Here is an 18,123-nt window from a genome sequence, read left to right as displayed (position 1 = left end):
TTTCAAGTCGCGTAATCAGAAGCCCATTCCTCTATCTTTTATGCCGATGTCTCATAGTCGCCAGAATTTTCTTGTTTGATACTCATGTTAAACCATAATAATTCCGGTACCGGTATATTCCTATTCTTGTACTCACAATCGTGGTACTGTTTATAATCAAAGCCATTGATTTATTTTTCCCAGGCGAACTTCATCTCCATCTTACCTGAGTCAGCACGCTCGCTTGGGTCCAACACCTTCACCTCGGACTCCACGCTCAACCTTGTCATGCGCGCCCAACCCATCCGCGCTGAACGAGTCGATGGGTGAGATGGACCCCCTCATACCAGACCTGTGTTTCGAGCTGCTCTGGACGGACCAGACTGCAGTCAAACCACGCTCAGCGTTCTTGTCAGAGGACTGTGTGGGGCAGCGATACTTGTGTCTTCTATTGAAAGACTCACTGCGTGTTATCAAGTACGAACACACAAACGATCTCACCAGCCTTGTATTTGGTAGTTGTTCGTCTATCACCGCCAAAGATGCCACGCCGATAATATCTCTGAGCATGATCCTTGTTATTGATGATGCTGATTACCTGTGCCTGTATTCCGGTACTGTACACGTGTGCAGAATTAACGTCACGCAGTCGAGCTTGCCTCTGAACACGACCTTATTTAAAGACTTTTCGTCACTCAACATATCGTCCTCTCAGCTGATCAGTCCTGCTGCCACGCCGCTCCGACGATCCAGTTTGCTTCCATCTAAACGTACGGCGCCGCTACTGGAAAAATTAACCTTCTCTCCAGTTGTCTCCGATAAACCTTCTGTGAGGTTTTTTGACTGTGAACCTACAGGAACTTCAATTAGTAATTCACTTGTGGTCAGTCTACAAGATCCTGCTCTGCATCGCGTCACAATTAAGCTCTCAAACGGTTTAATGCATCGCATTACTCTGCCAGATTTGTTCTCCTCGTCCTTGGTGAGCCGCGTTCTCCAGGCTTTCAAGCACGTGCTTCCTCGAGACATGTCGTTACTGCTCATAGCTCGTTGGTATTCCACGCGCAATAGCCCAGGGTCTGGAGATTTTTCTGCTCAGGGCGAGTGGTCGTTATTTTCTAGGACTCTTCTTTCACTCATTGGTTATGACACGGACAAGCTGCAAGCATCGTGGCCACTTGAACCTCCAGGCTGCCATAGCCCTACGGCTGTCCAGAAGAAAGTCAAGACTACTGAGAACGGCTGCGATAAAGACTGGGAGCATCTGCTGTCGTCTCAGTACCATCGACAAAACAGCGCCAATATGAGTGAAGTATTAAATCTCGGCTGGGTGGGATCCATCCCTGATGATGCATGCACTATGGACAACAATGGCTTGAATATTTCAAGTCCTCTCTTCTCACACATGCCGGCGATATTTTTTGCTTTGCATTTACTCTACGAGGAACTCAAATGCTGCATGCTGTATTGGGAGCTTTGCGCTCTCCTGCTACCATGCTTGTCGCAGTTGGCTGCTGACCTTCGAGCATCGTCTTACCTCTATCACTATTGGCGGGATTTCCCAACTATTTGTTGTCCTGAAGGTCCGTCACTCCACCTTTCTGAGAAAAGTCGCACTTTGTTGCCTGTTCCCTCATACTTCTCAGAGACGCCTCCCAGCTTTTTGGCGCACGTGATGAAAATCATGAAAGGTGAACACGTTGAACCCTTTCCATACATTCCAGAAATTTGCCCGTTAATCAGAAGTGTTCTACTAATTTACTGTGTATCAGCTGATGGCTGTCAGCGCGACAAATTTTCACTAGATAAGTACCTGCGTAAAATTTTCCCTTCGAGTAGGAACAGCTTTGACCCTCATCGTTATTTGTCATTCGAATTATCCCGGAATTCTATGACCATTCACGAGAAAATCGTACTCCTAACTGATAACCTTGGCCTATCAAATCTGGACATCCAACTGCTTGCACCGGGACTGTCGCTGTTACTTATCAATTCTCAGCATCAATGTCGCGCTAATCCTCCTATTTCCTGGAATGGTTCTACCTACCGTCTAATCAACCGTCCTGACATGGTACTTCATGATCAGCAGGCAGCCGATCACAATGAGTTTTTGTTCAAGCTCTCCCAGGACGCGTACGCAGCACCTGCACAATTTGATGGCTTCAAAAGCCCTCTCGGTAACGACACGTCTCTTGATTCGAAGGAGGTTGAAGAAAGCTACAAACTTGATGGCATGGATTCCTTGGATTGGGCCGTGCTACGGCTACGTTGGCCCGCCGATAAACGTGTCAAAGACGTTCGTCATATGCTCAACTCTGCTACGCCTGTGCTGATTGATATCAAGCAGCGTCTGGAAGTGTCAGATCATGAATTTCAGGAAGAACAGGAAAGGTATCTCATCAGCCTCAGCGTACGCACCATGGCACTTCCAATCGGTCGGGGTATGTTTACGCTTTCCACTCACACGCCCATCATTACAGAAACTCTGGTCATCCCTCCTCTGTGTCTCACGGGTAAGGCTCCTCCACGTGGTGCAACAATTGATCTTTCTAACGCCGAAGTGCCTCCGAATATGAACTTGTGGCCTTTGTTCCACAACGGCGTCGCCGCGGCTTTAAAGATTCATCCGAGTAGCGAAGGCATTGACACATCTTGGATTTTGTTCAACCGTCCAAAGACCGGAACTGACGCCACTGAACATGCTGGTTTTCTGTTGGGATTGGGTCTATGCGGGCACATACGCAACTTGAGCACCGTAGGACTCCATGAATACCTCAGTCGAGCCCATGAACTAACCAGCGTTGGCCTTCTTCTTGGCCTCGCCGCCTCAAGACGTGGATCTTGCCACGCTGCAACTACCAAGCTACTGAGCATCCATCTGGAATGCCTTCTTCCTCCCACTTGCACTGAACTCGACATCCACCACACTGTGCAAGTGGCAGCAATCATGGGCATAGGTATTCTATACCAGGGGAGCGGTCATCGCCACATGGCGGAGGTCTTGTTGCGCGAAATCGGCCGACCTCCTGGGCCAGAGATGGAGAATTCCAATGACCGCGAGTCATATTCATTGGCCGCTGGCTTGGGTCTCGGGCTTGTGATGTTCGGCAAAGGAGCTGAACCCAACCAGTTTGCTGACCTCGATATTGCTGGTCAGCTCTATCACTACATTGAGGGAGGCTACCAGAAACCCATGTCCGGTCCAACTCGAGACAAGTACAAATCTCCATGTTACCAAATTAAAGAAGGTAAACGAGTAAACATCGACGTGACTTCGCCCGGAGCGACGCTCGCTCTAGGCATGATCTATTTTGCTAGCGGAAATCAAGCGGTGGCTCAGTGGATGCAAGCTCCAGGAACCAATTTTTTGTTGGAACAAATCAGGCCTGACTTCCTCTTGTTGAGGATAGTCTCTTGGGGCCTGATCATGTGGCGACAAGTTGTTCCGTCGGTTGAATGGGTTGAGAGCAACATTCCCAATCTCGTTCTGAAACGCATAGCTGCTCTTGAAGAAAATCACGTGGAAGATCCCCAGGTCGACTACGAGACGATGTACCAAGCTTTCTTTAATCTTATTGCGGGGTCTTGTTTCGTGCTTGGGCTCAAGTTTGCGGGCACGGCCAACGACGCAGCTTTTCAAGTGCTCTACAAATACACTACGCTTCTTATCAGGCAAGTTGTTCTTAGCACATAATTCTCATATTGTATCCCATACATGTTTTATATTGGTTTCTCTAATTTAAATACAGTAATAAAACTTTGTATTTGTTTGTGTTGTGAAACTTTGAGCGCTAAGTTTTTGACATAGTCAAGTATTTCATTCAAAACATGAGCAAGTAACTTGTTTTAATGTCCAATCCATTCCCATCTGTTACACAAGTTTAGCAAAAGTTCGTGTGTGTTTCATATTCTTGCTAAAATAACTGTTTGCAGTGGAAAATCTACATGCGCCTGAGCTGTTGATGCTAATTACCCACTGGATTTTGTGACTGCAGGTACTCGAAGAACAACACAATAGCCATCATCTCAGGGAAAAGCAGCGTGGAGAGCTGCCTGTGCTGCTGCCTGCTGTCCCTGTCTCTCCTGATGGCCGGTACCGGGGACCTCGAGGTGCTGCGTCTCATCAAGCTGCTCCGGGAGAGGGTCGGCCCGCATATCAATGCCAGCGTCGAGTCAGTCGTCACTAGGATTTTGCAACGATTTATTTACTTTTAATGCAGCCACTTTTTTATTTGTACAGTTTAGCGCCATTATTATTTTTTCGTTAATATGCAATTACATGTTATAAGCCAGGATTGAGCTCTTAATTCCACGCATCACACAGGGATTCCTTATCATAAATGCATCGGTGACAAATTTTTTAATTAAGTTACGCCTTGATGAAACAAGTTATTCAAATTTAAAACATTCTTGTGAAAATATATTTATTATAAATTATGACACTTTCGGCATGAATATCCAGGTACGGGTCGCACTTGGCGGTGCACATGGCGCTAGGCTTCCTGTTCCTGGGCGGCGGTCGCTTCTGCGTCGCCTCGGACAACATGAGCGTCGCGGCGCTGCTCATTGCCTGCTACCCTAAACTGCCCCAGCATTCCTGGGACAATCGATACCATCTGCAGGTGCGAACCTTCCATGTCGCCCTGCGAGGTTAAATATCAGGTCATAGTTTGATACGTATCAATCCTATTGCAACCGCTCAGCTCTAGGCTTAATGCTTGTGTTAATCTAAGCGTAGTTGTGTGCTTAGGTGGTTTTGATGGAAATAGCGGTATTAATAACGAAGATACCAGGATACAGTGGTATTAAAACTATAAAAGTGAAAGTCATATAGCAGTGCTCTTTTACGAACACTTTTTGCTTGTATATCATGAAATGTTCATATAGGTAAATAAAACAATCTCAGTACACAATACATCACGTCAATTCAACAGTGGAAATTGTACCCTATCACTTTCATCATTATGATATCAATGGCTTGTCTCTTTGTATAACTAGCATAGTATTTGGAATGACCATTCTCTAAATCTACGCATTAGATTTAATGCTCGCTGGAGGTGATATCTATGAAAATATATTAACTGTTGGGCTTACGGGACTTTATTTGTAAGTTTTATTTGTACTTTAACTGGACTTCATTTAAGACTTTAATCTTCTAGTCGTTGTAAACTGTGAACCACAAATCCATCGGTGATTTAATAAGAGTCACGCCCAAAATGCCGCCAAGAATGTATTCAGTTTCGTAATTATCATGTTTAGGTATATTCGTAATTATGTTCATATTATCATATTAAGTTTCATAATTATCATGTTCATAGTCGTAATTATGTTCATATTATCATATTCAGTTTCGTAATTATTCAGTGGTTCTTCCTGCAGGCTTTCCGTCACCTGTACATGCTCGCCTGTGAGCCGCGTCTCCTCATGCCCATTGACATTAACTCCGGTCGACTGTGTCTGGCTAACGTCACCCTCAAGTGAGTCATATCCAGTGATGAGCTTACTCTTTTCTAATATTTCATTTCTATATTAAAATCTATTCATTGGGAAAGCAGAATATATTTATATTAATAAATATATCTAGCGTATTTATTTGTGCTCTCATATTTTTCATACTTCGTCATTCTGATCGATTGATTTTTGATTTCTATAATTGATTATGTCGTTTATATCAACGTATGAGGGAGATCACGCACTTGGTTGCTCTATCAATGCATCGATAATTACGTGCTTACTGTCGTGGATACATGTTTTTGCAATTAAAGCTGTAATTTCTGCAATGTGAATTTTAGTTTACTAATTGTTTGTAATATAGGTTTGTCGAATTTATCATGGAGCTGGACCACGAAATGGTATTTCTTTTAGAGATAAATGAAGAATTGTTTGCCATTTTTTGAATTCACGTATGCTTCTCACAGGATGAGGGGGTGTGCAAATTACGAGGAGTTCTCGTACGACGACACAGCGCCGCTGATGCTGCCGCCGCTCTCCAAGCTGTCTGAGGTCGTCATAGAAAATAACTCTGCCAACAGCCGCTTCTGGCCGCTGAGGTGACCACTCAGTACTACCAATACTACAACCTCATTTATGAGTTTTAGAGACTCTTCGCGAAAGTTTCATTATAAACTAAATCCTATCATTCATTGTTACTGCTTGCTGGAATTATTTTCAGATTAACTTTGAATTATTTTCAAAAATTGAAATCATGTCTATTGGAATATTCGCTTAACTTTAGACAATGTAACAATTTTCGTGCAACACAATAACCCGCTCCTAACAATTTTCATGCTAAGTATTAATCTACTTATCCTGCTTTAGTCTGCAACTCTAAACTTTTTACTAAATTGATCTAAATTAAATCTTCATAAATCCAAGATTTTCTATCTCAGTTACTCCAACAGTTTGCTCGGAAGAATTACTGATCCAAATTTCCTGCGTTGCTCTCTAGATTTTATGAGGTATAACATATTAGTAAAGTGAGGAACCGTTTTTATTCTCATCACACCAACTGCACTATCACGACCTTTATATTTATCTTTGAGCTGCGACTTTATAAATTTTTTTATTTTTTTCGTATTGATCTTGACTGCATTTTCACGACCTTCATGTTTGGATTTGTACGCCGACCTGATGAATTTCTCATTAGTTTCCATATTAATCCTGATGACATTTCTTCTTATTGCAAAGGTTCACCCGTGAGAGCCACACATGGTCAGTGCTAGAAGCTCTCATACGAGGCGGGTACGGCGTGTCACTTAAACTACGGGAGGGCGAGGCCCCGTACACGCCTGGGACGTGCGGCACAAACCTTGAGGACCAGCCACGTGTGGGGGACATGGCTCTCCTCAAGCCTGACAAGTGCTTCCTGCTCAGAGACCAGCCTGTGCCCTGGATTGCCCAGGTATTGCTATTTTTCTAATAGTAATATTAGTGTTGAATATGCCACATTTGGCATGTTACCAATTCTTGACATTGCAGATTTCTTACTGCTTGCTAGGGTTTCGAATCTGCAACTCACTACTATGATCTATTCTCTTATCACGGACACCGGGACTCCCTTATCCGTGCCCAATCCATTGTTTCTCCTGCGTGATTTGATCGATGATTTGGTAACTGCCACCGAGTTGCTTGGTGTTTCATATGGTGAACCATATGAAATTTATGTAATTTTATTGATCCTATAGAGATTTAGGCGCGTTTTCCGCTACGCTGGTCTGTAATATACGCAGGCTTCTTAATATAATGAGATGAAGGTAGATGATGACATGGGAAGAAGAGACGTGGATTGATGACAGCTATTTATCATTACTCGTGTAGAAAGGTGAGGGTCCTGCTAAAAAAAACAGCCTGGTGACATTTACTGGGTGTCAATTGGGTGAATTTAGTGCATTTAAAAGAGTCGAAAGAAACTGCTGGCATGCTTCCTTAGAGTAAGAGTTTCATCTCAAGATGGGAATTTATGGCTACATGAGTCGGTCTTGTGATTACCAAGGTTTGTGCTGTAGTTCATGCATTAGGAACCAGCTGTCAATCGCTGTGCCCCATCCCGCGGTATGGCAATACTCGCAATCGCTGTGGAATCATTGGAATTATTTCATTAACTGCGGTACATCGATCCTCGTCAAGCTTTGAAAAAATATAACTCAGGACTCACTGCAGTGAGTGAAAGAAAGCGCATTCTATCGTCGACGAAAGCGTGAAGTCACGGACGGACAGACAGACAGACGGACGGACGGACATGATGAGTACAATAGGGCATTTTTTCCATAAATGAGAAAATGCGCTAAAAATGATCCAGTGCTTTCATGAAATACGGCTGGTATTTTCAATTCTAAACAATTATATCAAAGAAATAGAAAGAGTGATGAGTAATTAAATACAGCGTTCATTTCACTGATTACGTGACCCTGAGCTGCTATATCCGTAAGTGTACGATATTCGATGTAGATACCGTCTGGGTAGTTACAGCTTCTCAGCTGAATGAAGAAGCATTTAAAGTACCGCTGAATGAGAGGGTCTGGAGGTAAATCGATATATTAATCATCTTTCAGTTCTTCTCTGAGGTCTAGTTCTAATAAGGTTAGGATTATAGTAATTTCAAATTTTCAATCAAGTCTCACTTATACCATTATGAGATTTTATTATGATTTGCGTTTTTATTGATATAGTTTAAAAAATCGATTACGTGAAGTTTATTAGAAGCGATATTTTGTTCCTGTCTATTGGAATATTCATGTCTATTGGTGGTTCATGTCTATTGGTGGGATCCCTGTCAATGGAAAGAAACGATGCAATGACTTTTAAAGTTTGACACGACATTGATCAAAATCTTCAAAGAAAAATAAATTGCTCAATTTATTTGATTAAAATATGGGATCTATTGGTACAAAATTTTTAATTATGAATGTTTATTACTGAGCCCTTCATTTTTATTTGCTCCTATCTACTGAATAAACTGAAAATGAAAGATTTGAATTTAACAGACTATTCCTACAAGGACTAAATATATGCCATCATAATCGTATTACAGGCTATTAAACTCCTTAAAGTGTTTTTAACGGTAAATGGTAATGTATGCAGTCTATTGGATAGCATGTGAAAGTTTCAGAAGCAGAAGACGTTGAAGTAATCGGGATCGAGGAAGCGGAGTTGAATGTTCTTGTCGTTGCATCTGCCTGATGCGTGGCGCAGTAGCGTTGCGTTGGTAGCCAGCCACTTAGCGTCACAATCGCACGACAAGACATCATCTGCTCATGTTCACAAGATTAGCAGTCAAATTTATTAAAAAATTAGTTGAATTAACAACGAAATTATGTGCTATCCACATCATCTGGTGTTAAATTTGATTAAGGATTAGTTGAATTAACAACGAAATTATGTGTTTCCTCATCGTCTGGTGTAGGGGATAAATGTCCCTGAATTAGAATAGCTTTAAGTGGAATCGCAGCGTCTAAGTATGGTCTTGCGAACTGCGATCTTTTTATGGTCTTGGATCACTAGTATTTCAGCTGTCTTGATTTATGCCAAATAAATTTAGTATTTTACAAAATTGTCATGAATTTTTTAGCTCACGTCCAATTTAAACGTGCATAATCTGCGCACTGTCGGGTAAATAAAGCTGGTAGCTCACTAACTTCAGTGGAGCGTTGCCCATGCGGCTTTCGTCAGCCACTATTTCTGCTGCATTTACTCAAGGTATTTATTTATTGAAAGTATTTATTGAAGCGTTACTGTGGATATCACGGTGCATTACAACCTTATTCAATTGCTTTCGTATTGATCTTGGCTGCAATTTCACGACCTTTATGTTAGGATTTGTACGCCGACTTGATGTATTTCTCATTTGTTTCCATATTAACCCGGTAATGTATTTGAGGAGATGAGCTTCAGGATATGGTCCTGAGTGACCCTAATATTTCGGTAACTTATTCTAACATTAAAAATTTAATAATACTCACAGTTTTGTGTGTCGAAGCTAAATAATTCGAGATTAAATGCGAGCTCTGACGTACAATGACTACGTAGCACTCGTATTTTTAATAACGAGTTACCGACGTCCTCGATATGCTAACCCGACTTTTGGTACCCTGTCAATAACAATAACTTCCTAATTTAATATTACGGAATCAAATAACGATACACTTTAATGTTAGTAGATACGTACTATGAAACCAAATCTGCGGGCGTCCCCAGTCTGCGTGGACGACAGTTTTGAGCGCCATGCTGCTGAGCAGCGGTCGGAAGTCGCGCTCGTCGAGCGTCGTGATGTGCGTGCCGCGCAGGTCTACCCAGTGAGCCAGCACCCCTGGGACACACCAAGCATGCTGACTTAAAGCATTCATATACCACACTACTCTTCATTATTATCTATTGGTGAAAGTTGCGTTTGTACAATGACGGTCGACAAGCATTGTATATGAATGACCCGTGCCAGAAGTGTCTGGCTACGGACTCATTTACGGCCATATTTTTTATTCGTCTCTGTGGGTCCGGTTACTTGGACTGCTACTCGTGGAATAAAATTTCAACTCAACTTGAATAGGAGCTGACAAATTTAGTTCATTCCACTCACTTGCTATGAAATACGCCTGTGTCTCTTCTTCTAATGGTAGCAGACCAAAGGTTGAGTTCAAACTTATCAAAGGAATTTATTTATACAGGAAAAAGCATGGCGTATTTTAATTCATGCTGTGGAAAATTCCATGAACTGTACATTGGTTTTTGAATAGCTTTTCTGCTTATAAGTATAAATTCATAAATATTCTGTGAAAAAAAACAGTGAACAACAACAAGAAAATAGATAGCCTAAGCTCTGTCATAAAACCACGGGAAAAAATTGATTTGATATTCTGCAGATATGACTCTGTTAAATTTTTGCTCACTCTGTGATCTTACATAACTTACCGCCAAGCCAGGCGTGTTGCGGTAGGTGAGTGAGGGGAGTGTGTGCGAGGGAGATGAGCCAAGGCCGCTCTGTAGCGACGCTCAGGCTGCCCTCTTGTAGCGTCGACAGTTCGCTGTAACTCAGGTCCACGTACTCCAGTGACTTCAAGTCATGCCATGCGCCTGCCGGTAACGACTGTGTTTTAATTTCAGCATGTCTTTTTAATTTCGGCATGTCTGTATAGGCTACTGTCATGTCCCTTGAAAAGAACGAATCTAGCATAATCAAGTTAAAGATGCATGTAATATGCAACCGGTTATTGAATTCCTGCATAATCTTCAGCTCGCTTAAGCTGCGAAAATCTGTTCGTCTAAATGACACCTAATTTATTCTCATCCTCCTAGCTCGAAATCATTGTTCTTACCGGGGGTCATCTCAGTTATAGGATTGGCTTGGAGCACGAGCGACCGAAGGGAAGGAAGCTTCAGGTTTCCTGGTGGCGATGTTAGCATATTCTTGTGCAAGTTAAGGAATTGCAGGTTAGGCAAGTTATTTAATGTTCCTGGAGCGACGTGAGTTATCAAGTTGTTCGCCAAACTCAAATGAAGCAAACTTTTGCATCCGTTCACCCATTCAGGCACAGTCTCTAATATGTTACCATCCAGCGACAAAAATTGGAGGTTCATGAAATCTCCTTCGATATTAAGAGGGCTGGTCAGATTGTTATTGCGTAGGTCCAACACAAGCAGAGACTCTGCTGAAGACAAGAGCGCTGTTTCTGCAATGAAACTCAAGCTTGGATTGTATTTGAAGTGGGCTCTCGTGATACTGATGTTGCCCAGTGAATTGAGAGCTGTCAGTTCAGAACCCATGATTACCAGCCGTACTTCGCTTGTTCCTGGTTCTGCGTCACTCCAACCTTCCCGTAGGACGTCTGGGTTTATGGCTCTCGAACAATCAATGAGGAATAAACCTTCTTTGTTGGTTTCGCATGAACATTCGTCGTCGCATTTAGCCGCTGACCTCGACCCTCTGGCGGCTGTAGCGTCGCTTAGTGTCCACCCAAGTGTGTCAATTTCCGTGCCTGGCAGAAGTACGGTAGTTGTGTCCGGGCATCCTAATTTCGCCTCGTGAGCATGCGATCTGCTCGTTCCCACCAAGCAAATGAATGCTATTGTTATGTGGCAGGATAATTTTTTAAATTCCATTGTTTCGGTAGTGCGGTAAAGTTTTCTAAGTCGGAAATCGCTGCCTCTAGGAAGACTTTATTTCTCGGGGATTTTATGTACTACCAGAATTTTTTTGAGTCAAATTCGGTTTCCAAGAACTCTTTATTTTCTACGAATTGTTTTGGAAGTGGAATAATCATGCTTGGCAAATATCCGCTAGTTTCACTGTGTAAAGTATTGGCTTGAAATTCTTGCGCTTTTTTTCTGGTTACGAATTTTTGCGCTTCCGGTTACGCAGATCGAATTATTTTGCCTTTTGTAAACAACAAAGCTTTTCATTTGCAGTTGAAGCACAATAACGTCTTAGTCCATGGTAAATTCATTGATTTTTTTATTGGCTTATCGAAGCATTACTTATTGAGGTATTAAAATTAGTTGCTGGATGACACTCGAGTGGCTTGGATCACGTTGCTGTGGCCGACAGATGCTCTGCTGTCAGAGGTCCTACACGCACTGTTGCCTGCGAACTCTGATGAGCTCTTCTCGTCGCGGGGGGTTGTTGGGCTCAACTTTGTTCTCTATTCTCATCCTTTATAAAGATTAAAGGCGACGCAAAAAAGTGCAAATCTGTGGGCTTGGCATGCACATCGCTCGCAGACCTCCATGCTTCAAGATGGGCGTGCTTTGAGAGCAGGCCAATCGCAAATGTAAGCATGCACTTGTCGAGTGTCATAGAGATTATTTGTTACGCACTCACTGTAAGGCAATGATTCCTTTTAATTCTGCTCATTCTAAATGTCAGGTTTAATTTGCTTTATTATAGTCGCGGAGTTACGCTTTGCTGATGTAAGTGGAAACAAACTTGATCAAGTGATTCGTGATACAAGAATGTCTGTCGCTTATTGCTGTCATAAATTAAGTGCATTTATAATTTCCGGATATTTTTCAAACTACTAAATTTATGGATTGGATTGGAATTCGTACAGATTTTTTTTTAAGCATAAATCTTGAAATTATCCATTGTGTTTACGACTGAAATTGTTTAATTTCGTAGGTTGTGATTTTTCTAAAAATTTATTGAATTCGGAAGCAATAGTTTTAGTAAAGAATCACTGGAATCCTCGTTGCTTTTACAAACGTTGAAAATAATATTAACTCCGCGGAGAATTATCTCCAGTTTAACCTAGAATCATTTGTTTTATTACTTTTATTGGGAGAATTAACTCCTAATGAGAGAGGAAATTCCAGAACTTATCCCGTATGCCGTGACAAACGTCGTAAGTGGAATTGTTTGGCTAACATTCCGGTTTTTATGGAAGAATTACGCGTTCGTGAACGATGAATGCACATACGCGGTTCATGCACATAGCGAAATCTTCGAATCTGGTATTAAGTGTCGCTTAACATGCATCCGAACATCTCGTCTGCTTGCTTTCACGTTTAATTTGTTGAGTCAATTAAAGTAGCGCGCCTTCGTGTACTATTTTGCCCCTCAGATTAGTGTATTTTTCATTTGACACGAGCGAATCTTAGAGTGCTCGACAAACATTATAATGTTCGGTGCTCTACTTCAATTTCGACTTCGATGTTTGAATGATAAATACAAGCAGTGACACATTAATTCGCAGCAATACTATATAAACATTTACGAAAGCACTTTTGATTGTGGTTCGCTGTGAGAATGTTGTTGACGCACGTATTCGCAAATGGTTTACGATGATGAATGCTCAATTGCTCGAATTTACTCGCCTAAAATTCTTCTGTTAGCTATGCTAACGGCATTAATGTTCATACGCGCAATATTGTTATTTGTTATTCGAATAGTAGAAGTGTACGTACGAGCATTATTGTTGTTTGCTATACGGATGTTATAAATTTTCGTGCGTGCAATATTGTTGTTTTTTACACTGATGATATAAAATTATAAATTAACATGTAATTTTTCGGTTTGCTGTGTTAATTTGATAATAACACTCTTGCACCTTGAATTTATTTTGGGCTTCGCAGTTGCCGTAGACTCACGCTACCGCAAATCAGCGGTTTGCGCGGCTGAAAGTTAGTTTCGAACCAGCGGTTCCGGATGTGTTACCAGCAGCTGGACTGCAAGCTGGAAATGCCTTGCGTAAACGTTAGTACCCACACGACCCGAGCGCTGAGATGGTTGCGTCACCTTGGCGAACCTTTCATTCCATAATTTAAATAAAAATTCGTGATTGCCTTGCTTGTTCTTAAAAAAATTCCCGGCAATCCTGCATGTTTCGTTGCAAGATGCTCGCGCTTCGTGGTACTTAACTGTTCGTCAAAAACTGCATTCCTGGAGTGAGAGTGCTCGATAATTTGTTCACTTGGTGCAAGTTTCTTGCTCATTTACAGCCCTGGCGCTGATAAGGCGCATTAGGGGTTGTCATCTGCACGATAAGGCAAGCTCAAGAGCGCCTGAGAAATGCATCTCGCATAAGGTGCAGATTTTTGCACTTCACTTCCAATTTTGCTGCTTTATTTTCTGTCGTTCTTTGCTCATCGACCTCAAGCTGTAACTAAGGCCTGCGTATATCTCCAGGAATATCATCGCGTATTAGCTTACTGGTCCTTATTCTGTATAATTTAAAAATTTAAAATTTTGAAGTTTAAAGTCAGGATTAGGTCTGAATTTTCTACCTACCTTTTTTTACTTAAGCTCGAATTTTTACGCCTCAATTTTTGCTAGTTGCCGCTTTTTATACGTGATTATGAGCAGATGAATCATGAGGTTGCTAAAAAAGGTTTTGTTAGGTTAATAACTTTACAATTTTTTTTTATTGTTTAAAATCAAATAAAACTATACTGAGCAACCGTGAGGCTGTAATAAAGCGTTAATCGTCAATTTTAGGCAACAAATGTATCCCCAAGTGAAGGTCCGCATAGGAATACTGTCCATGCAGAAATCTTCGTGTGAGATCGCATGGACGCGTGTGCAACCAACATCTGCCTCACCTCGAGGTCAGCCTCGTATCTTTTCTCTTCAGGAGTTTGGCGCCAAGGAAGATAGCTATGCAGAGCTTACCCTCTCTGCTCAAGAGTCCGGATACACAATAATATCTATTATAATCACAGCAATGACCTCTGCCCGGAACTTGCTCTGATAAATCCATATGCACATGTCTCCACATAATGTACATTACTTGATATTTGCTTATTGCCGTTGGCAGGGTTGCCTATACAGTTTCAACAGGTGATGATCACTTTAATGTTTCTACAAATAGAATTTTTTTTCATTTTTGGACATGATGATGACACCTGACCTGATCATTGTTGCGCCGACTATATATAAAGCTTTTATGTTTTCCCACAGTGTTTGATGCTCATTTCACAGTGCTTGTAAATAAACGTATAATCGGTAGAAATACGTTTGTTTAGTACTTGGAATTGGCAGACAACCAACGTGTTTAATTACAGCTGACATTGCCACCATTCTCAACATTCTGTCTCATCTCTGACGTATGATTGGTTGACAGGCGCAGTAGATGGCAGCCATTTCGACATCTTTGTCAACTGTGCATCTGATGTAATTGAATTTTCTCTAATTGCAAACCAACACAAAATAATTGCATAAACCCTAATGAAAACTCGTTTCCCAAAAAATCCGTAACTTTTAAAACAGAACTTATTCTGAAGAGAATTATTCTTACCTCGTTGAATGGAATAATTTTCCATCGTCAATAGTTCTAGAAAATGGGTTCCTCAACGAGCTTATTTTTGTAGGTGCAGTCCTGCACAAGACAAAAATTTAATGAATGAAAAGTGTTGATATACTTCCATATGGGATCTCGATCCTTTTATTTGATGTCGTTCGGCGTTTTATTTATGTTCCATCGCAATAGCTAGATCCTACTTAGTTGCATAACCTCAAACTGACTCGAAACTTTTTGAAAAAGAAATTTCTTTTCTGGAATGCTCAACTGTCCTCTTTGCACGAGTCTGGCTATCGGCCGAGCAAGTTAACGAAAAACGATTCTTGTTATTCATGATAGTGCGTTGCCTTCGACACAAGATTCTGCGATGTTTGTGAGCCCTTGCACCCGCAGTTTGCTATTGAATTGCCAGAAAACACACGCATGCAGCTTGTTGAGTGTCGTCTTGGTTAAGCTTTAAGCAACTTGCGTCTGTTAAGCAATGGAACAGGTAAAGATCGCCAACGATGTACAATGAGAGCGCAAGTCACTCGGCGATCGTAAATTGGGCGTTTGGTTGCGATCTTTTGGTGGCTCTATAGCGATCGCTGCTTCGGATGCCGGCTCTGGCAATGGCTGCAAAGCTAATCCTGCAAGAATTTAAGATCATAAAGTTCGCTTGCACACACTCGGCGTAAACACTCAACCAATGGACGAAAAATATTTTTAAAACCTGCAGGTTGGCACCATGCATTCTTTCTGCAAGATAATATCCAAGGAATAAGCTTTTGCATTGCCTTTAGAAAGAGCAAGAATACGCATGTATAAACTCCCTGAGACAGNCCTCAGTGCATCCACGCGCACCTCAGTGCATCCACGCGCACCTCAGTGCATCCACGCGCACCTCAGTGCATCCACGCGCACCTCAGTGCATCCACGCTGTCTCTTATACACATCTAGATGTGTATAAGAGACAGGCCCTGGCTTGACCCACCCTCCATGTAGGCTTGAGATCAAGTCTGGCGCCAGAGCAAGGCGGGCGTAAACAGGATACCATGCATGCGCTGCAGCTTGCGCCAGGGCTCGTATTGAGAGACTGGCAGGCCGCGCCTTCGTTGAATTAATGTTTGAACTTAAATTGCAATCTTAATTAATCATGTAGTTGTCTTTGCCGCGCGTTGACTGAATCAAAGGTTTGAAATTAAATTGCAATATTAGCAATGCTGTCCTTGCCGTGCAGTCATTGAATCAAAGATTTGAACTGAAATTGTAATATTTGCAGTATTGTACACTCGCTATGGGCTCTTGCAGATTCATTAATGGTTTGATCTTATTTTGTAATGTTATCCATGTTGTGTCTGCCGCATATTCATTGTAAGAAAGGCTTAAATTAAATTGTAATCTTAATCCTGCTCTGCTTGCCGTGCATCCATTGATTTGCAGATTTGAACTTCAATTCTTATCGTTACCACGTTATTATTTACGCTGGTAGATGGTGAAAATTGGTTGTAACACAAACAACGTACATTCTGCTGTTGGAAGATGTTTTTTCTAGGAACGATTGCTTGTATTCAAATTCTATCATGAATCATCTGCATCAGACATTTTGATTTTACGTCTTTTCTATTTCAGGTTGGTTCTATTGAATATATGATCAATACGAAAAATTACAAAAGACACGGGAATATCAACCAAGTACTGTTTTATAAAAGTGTGTTTTGGTGGCACTAGGAAAGTGAGGAAAAAGCAAGAGGTGGCCCAGAGTGGTCAGAAAGAGGAAAGATAAACAGAGAAGAACCTATCTAGGTTCTTATCTATCTAGATAAGAACCTATCTAGGTTAAGCTAACAGAAACGTTTAACGTTAATCCGTTGACAATATGCTATGAACTTATCTAATATTATAAAGACTCAACATTACTACGCCCAACTGGTCAATACCTGTCGTTGCTTTTCCAACTGTTGGAAGAGATGGGTCAAAATTCTCATCCGAGAATCGAGCAACTGATAATTTCCACTTATGGCGCTGAACAAATTAATGGAAATGATGTGTTTCCTCCTTTCTAGCGCATTTTCTCATTTATGGAAAAAATGCACTATTGTGCTCGCCATGTCCGTCCGTCTGTCCGTCCGTGACAGACGGACAAAAGTTTTTCTCGTTTCGTCCGTTTTCGTCGACGAGAAAATGCGCTCTCTGTCACTCACTGCAGTGAGTACTGAGTTATATTTTTTTATTTGAAGCTTGGTTTCTGAAAGTAGATTTTAAGCCTTACAATTTTATCCCGGCATTTTCATCGGCTTGTATAGGCTTTGTATATCAGCGCACGACCTCAGTTTGTTGGACAGCTCAGCAAAGTGAGACTGGCACTTGGCAGCGTCAATAACGCGCCCTTAAACTCAGGCTAAGTTTGCCAAATGTTTTTTTTCGGCCCGAATCCTGAAATTTCGGTCTTTTATCAATTGCTTCGGACTGCAAAAATATATTATTAAGAAAGTTCTACTTTTGCAATGCATTAAAACACCAAATTGTTGCCCGACATTTTAAAATTAAGCAATATTTGTTGCATTACGGCCAGTTTTACCTCTTTCAACGAGTCTTGAAAGTTCTGGATATACTATAGTTTTATTTGTACCTTAATTCCTCATAGTTCGAGGGCAACATTTCAGACTATGAGCACGAGTGCATTCTTTTGATATTTGTGTGATTGTGTATACTTTGTGCCTGTCATTAAGTTAAGAAAATTAGCTTAAATCTGATGAGAGAATTATTTTAATCTGCGCTCCCTGCTCCTTTAATCTGCTTGATGCGATCAAGCGGAGAAATTTTACACTGTTGTCGAGCGAGTGAAGCTAACCTGCCTCTTGCATTTATGCTATTCGTACCTAGAAGCTTGTTAACGAGATTTGTCGGCTGCAGGCAGAGGTCTCTGTCTCTGATTTTA

General features: G+C 41.5%; 2 protein-coding genes across 2 annotated transcripts in view; one reads left to right on the top strand and one right to left on the bottom strand.

Annotated features, from left to right (window-relative positions):
* The window catches only part of LOC108677688 (anaphase-promoting complex subunit 1-like), a 30,485-nt gene that overhangs the window by 5,547 nt on the left and 6,815 nt on the right, over positions 1 to 18,123 (top strand). The window contains exons 8-13 of the mRNA XM_018165948.2: positions 184 to 3,651; positions 3,975 to 4,151; positions 4,442 to 4,601; positions 5,359 to 5,456; positions 5,898 to 6,029; positions 6,667 to 6,880. Of these exons, the coding sequence (XP_018021437.2) occupies positions 184 to 3,651; positions 3,975 to 4,151; positions 4,442 to 4,601; positions 5,359 to 5,456; positions 5,898 to 6,029; positions 6,667 to 6,880 (4,249 nt within the window). The remainder of the gene's footprint in view (positions 1 to 183; positions 3,652 to 3,974; positions 4,152 to 4,441; positions 4,602 to 5,358; positions 5,457 to 5,897; positions 6,030 to 6,666; positions 6,881 to 18,123) is intronic.
* Positions 8,456 to 12,072, bottom strand: LOC108677689 (leucine-rich repeats and immunoglobulin-like domains protein 2). Its single transcript, XM_018165951.2, has 4 exons — positions 10,788 to 12,072; positions 10,384 to 10,545; positions 9,644 to 9,784; positions 8,456 to 8,726 (listed from the first exon to the last, which is right to left on the bottom strand). The coding sequence occupies exons 1-4, from the start codon at positions 11,569 to 11,571 to the stop codon at positions 8,584 to 8,586; spliced, it is 1,230 nt and encodes a 409-aa protein (XP_018021440.1). The 5' UTR covers positions 11,572 to 12,072; the 3' UTR covers positions 8,456 to 8,583.

Source organism: Hyalella azteca, unplaced genomic scaffold (assembly GCF_000764305.2).
Source record: "Hyalella azteca isolate HAZT.00-mixed unplaced genomic scaffold, Hazt_2.0.2 contig3725, whole genome shotgun sequence".
Taxonomy (NCBI): Eukaryota; Metazoa; Arthropoda; class Malacostraca; order Amphipoda; family Hyalellidae; genus Hyalella; species Hyalella azteca.
The sequence above is the reverse complement of the archived record's forward strand: the minus strand, read 5'-3'. Positions and strand labels throughout refer to the sequence as shown.